Genomic DNA, 4,255 nt, shown 5'->3' with positions numbered 1-4,255 from the left:
AGCGCGCGTCCGGGGCAGGTCCGAGAATAACAAGTGAGCGGCGGCGGGGGGGGGGGGGGGGTATTGCCGGCACCTGCCCGTGCGCCCCGCAGCCCCCGCCCCCCGCGTGCGCCCCGCAGCCCCCCCCCCCCCGCGTGCGCCCTGCAGACCGTGCGCCCCGCAATCCCCGCGTGCGCCCCGGGCGGCCCTGGCGCGGGGCTGCGGGGGCGCTGGCTGCCCGGGGCTCGCCCGCTCTCGTGTCTCCGCAGGCCCGGCGAGCGCCCGGCCCATGGCGCTGGAGCTGAGGAGCCCGAGGAGCGGCTCAGCACCGCGGACAGCGCCCGCCGGCCTGGACAACGCCTCCTACCAGGCGCCGGAGGAGGAGGAGGAGGAGACCCGGTTCCGCGGCGCGGCGGAGGCGGGGAGCCCCGGCCGGGCCCGGGCGCAGCGCGCTGAGCTCTCGCCCCGCTCGGAGGACGCGCCCCCGCCGGAGCCCGCCGGCCCCTCGGTGGACTACGGCTTCGTGTCCGCCCTGCTGCTGCTGGGCAGCGGGATCCTGCTGGTGGGGCTCGCCTACGCCATCCCCCGGGCGCCGCGCGTGGACCCCGCCGCCCTGCCGGCCCGCGAGATGGAGCGGCTGGAGCTCTACTACGCCCGCCTGGGCACGCGCCTGGACCGGTGCATCATCGCGGGGCTGGGGCTGCTGACCGTGGGGGGGCTGCTGCTCTCCGGCCTGCTCATGGCCTCCATCTGCAAGGGGGAGCTGCACCGCGGGCGGAGCTTCCCCGGCGCCAGGGGGCCCAGGAAAACCTACGGCTCCGTCAGCCTGAGGCTCAGGCAGCTGGGCGGCGACGGGGGACAGGCCTTGGTGGAGAATGAAGCCGCCCAGGTGACCACCAGCCAGGGGTCTTAGACCCCCGCTCACCCTGCCCCTGCCTGGGGCCTGCCTGGTGAACACACCCCGAAAACGGGGGTGGGGGGTTGACTGTCGAGCAAGGAGGTTTTCACAGTCACTCCAAGCCCCAGAGCCGAGCAGGGCTATTGGAATTTCACCTGCTGCAAGAAAGCAAGAACAAGACACTGAACATGCAGCTCACACTCCCACCCCACTACTGAACAAGGCCAGCAGCCTTTGGGGAACCAAATGTGGCTTTTTCTAAGAGCATGAGGGGAGGGAGTTGCTTCCTTGCCATCAGAATGAGGGAAAAGGGCAAGATTTCGGGGAGTTTTTGGTGCCAGGGGTTCCAGTGGTAGCTTGCGGTAATAAGCATAGCCAAAGTCACATATCAGCGGCCCTCTGGTGAGCTAGGTATGGGCCACAAAACACAGGGAGAGCCCCAGTTTTGTTTTTTAGGTCGGGTGTGATTTTCAGCTGTACACAACTTTTTAGCAATAGTGAATTGGAACACTTGTGTGGCAGCTTTCACTGTTCCTAACTGTAAGGGCGGAATATGAGGATAACATGCGACTGTTTTCACAAGTTATGTGGGTATAAAAGACTTCTCCAGTCCTTCACCATGGCCTCCTGACTGCACAACAGAGGATAGAAAACACACAATCTTCACTCCACCTGAGAGTCACACCAGCAAATCCACAGCCCTCGAAGCCTTTTTAAAACCTTCTGCTTTGCCCAGAAGATGAGAAATCAGAAAACCAACTTGCATTGTAAACAATTTCCCGATTTTCATTTTAAATGAACCATTTCTCCCCATTCAGATATTTGAGGTCGATCATTTATGCTGGCCCCAGAACAGAGGGCCTGCAGTTAGAAGACGAAGTAACATCTTGGCAATAAAACCTGAAATATAAGTAAAGCAAAATATTCTGCATAGAGAGAGAAAAAAATAGCGTAAGCAGGAAGTCTAAAAGTGGGAATAATTCTTTGACAGGAAAATAATCTAAGCAAAAGGTGACATTTGCAGTGTACCGCAGTGCATATATCCTGTGTAATAGTATATAAATAAATATATACTATTAATGGCTTCATTCAAATGTGCCCAGGCACACACAAATATATATTTAAATATCCAAACACAAAATGTCTACCAGCAAAACAGTCATTTTGCCTGCAAAAGAATTGCTCATGTGATATTTTATTTCAATGCTTTCAAAGGTTACCCCTAAAATAACTATTAAAGTTTATCCATTGAGGGGGAGTAGTCGATACACCAGCTGGTGGGGGGTTTTTCTGGCAGTTTGCGGTGGGGTCTTCCTAAAGAGACAGAATTAAATTATGGTTTCTAGTACCTTAGATAAACTCCATTGAAGTACCACATTCTTTAATGGTCCCTAGAAACTGTGATCTTTGTGGAGTTAATTAAATCTCAGATGCCATGTTCTGTAACTCTTCATTGAGCATTGAGAAGCCCTGGTGAAATCCTGTTACACCTGATCCAACCCCTCCTGAAAATCAAAGGGAGTCTTTGTGTTATCTTCACTGGGCTTGAGGTCACACTCTTGCACCTGGAAATCAATGGGAACCGGCACTGCAGTCCTTACTGGTGCCTCTTACCCCAAACTCATTGGGGAGGTTTGCTAGAGGATAATCAGTGTGGACATCCATGACGGGGATTAAAATCATGGGTCCAAATTTGTGTAGAGATGTAAAATCCCATTTAAAAAATTAACCAGTGAACCGTTAAATGTAACTGGTTAACTGGGATCGTGTTGGCAGGGGTCTGCTTCAGCACGGTTTGGCTGCTGGTTAACCGCTTACCCAGTAAGCATCACCACTTACCAGAGAACTGGTTAACTGGTTAACCCTTTCCATCCCTAAATCAGTGCAGGTATTGAGCAAATGCCACTCCCTCTGAAGTTAATCAGCTTGATCCAATAAGATGCAGAGCTAGAATTGACGCTAGTATCAGCCAGAGATAAAGACCCTCAGTGCTTCCCAGAAGGTACAGAATCAGGCTCAGATTGGTCCCCATGGGAGTAGTCAAGTGAATAAAGGGTGCAGTGATCTGGCCCCAGGCTTTAAACCTGCTCTAAGAACACAAAATCCACTTCCAGTGGCTGTCTGGAGTGCAGACTAGCCCTCCGCAATGAGCGAAAGGAACCCCCGGCATGCCAAATCATAGTGACGAGGAGACCAGTTTGGAGAATAAGCCTGTTAAGGGAATAAAATGACAAATCAATTTCTATCACTTTAAATAAGACAAAATGCTTCTTAAGTGTTGAAAGGATGAACCTGTTAGGAGATTAGATCTGCTGCACCCCTGATTTATGAGGGTATAAGAAGGGCTCCATTTCTATGATAACATAAGGCTGGTTAAGAAGAGAATTTAATGGAATCAGGCTGTCATTGCTTTCCCAATGTATTACTGTAATATTCCTTAAGGAGGCCTGGAGGCTGGGGAAGAAATCCCCTTGAATGAAATATAAATGTTTAGGATGAATGAAGAGTATCTAGGAAAAAATACATGAGAGAGAGAGAGGCTGTAACATCAGAAAACTCTAGGTATTGAGAGAGACTTAAAAAAAAAATCACCCAGATGCTGGTAAACTATGGGTACGTCTACACTACATGGCTATTTTGGAATACCGGAGGTATCCCAAAATAGCTACCCCATGTCTACACAAGCCGCCAGTTATTTCAAAGTATTTTTCAAAATAATGGGTATTCTATTTCACCATCCCGATAAACCTTGTTACATGAGGGGTAAGCGATGCCTTGACATAGTGCGTTATAGATGTGCCAAATTTTAAAATAAGCTATTTCAAAATAGATTCGAGATAAGAGACACAATTCACATGGCGCAAATTGTGTGTCTTACTTTGAGTTTAGGGTGCTCTGTAGACACACCCACAGATGTACATTCGATTTAAAGCCAGCTGGTTTTTTTCTGGCAAACAGTCACCTCACACAGAGGTCCAGCTATCCACATGCATCTGGAATGAGCTTTTTTACAATTTGCTTAACATTTATTTTCTTTTTACTTATCTCTGCTCACTGCCCAGTGATCCGTTGAATTTGTAAAATGGAGGCGAAAAACCACCCCAGAGAGGTTAATGCTAGGGACTAAGCCAAACTTTGTGCCACCATGGAGTTAGCAAGTGATAATAAACCCCACAAACATTCTAAAGTGAAGGGAAAAATCAGTCCCTGTCTGGGAACATTTTTGATCTTAAGGTCAGAGCTGATTTCTGTTAGCATGGGAGTCAGATAGGCCCCAGAGCCAAAAATTAGGGATTATTTGATTCTTTTAGGGTAGAAAATGAGTTTCCCTCATTTTTTTCCATCCATTTGCATAAAATCACTGGAAGGGACTTTGAA

General features: G+C 49.9%; 1 protein-coding gene across 1 annotated transcript; it reads left to right on the top strand.

Annotated features, from left to right (window-relative positions):
• Nucleotides 1–251: 251 nt before the first annotated feature.
• On the top strand, nucleotides 252–2,062 carry TMEM74B (transmembrane protein 74B). The gene has a single exon (XM_075900771.1). It carries the CDS (start codon nucleotides 269–271, stop codon nucleotides 890–892), a length of 624 nt encoding a protein of 207 aa, XP_075756886.1. The 5' UTR covers nucleotides 252–268; the 3' UTR covers nucleotides 893–2,062.
• The last annotated feature ends 2,193 nt before the right edge of the window (nucleotides 2,063–4,255 follow it).

The sequence above is a fragment of the Pelodiscus sinensis genome, chromosome 18 (assembly GCF_049634645.1).
Source record: "Pelodiscus sinensis isolate JC-2024 chromosome 18, ASM4963464v1, whole genome shotgun sequence".
NCBI lineage: Eukaryota > Metazoa > Chordata > Testudines > Trionychidae > Pelodiscus > Pelodiscus sinensis.
This window is presented reverse-complemented; position numbering and strand designations above follow the sequence as displayed.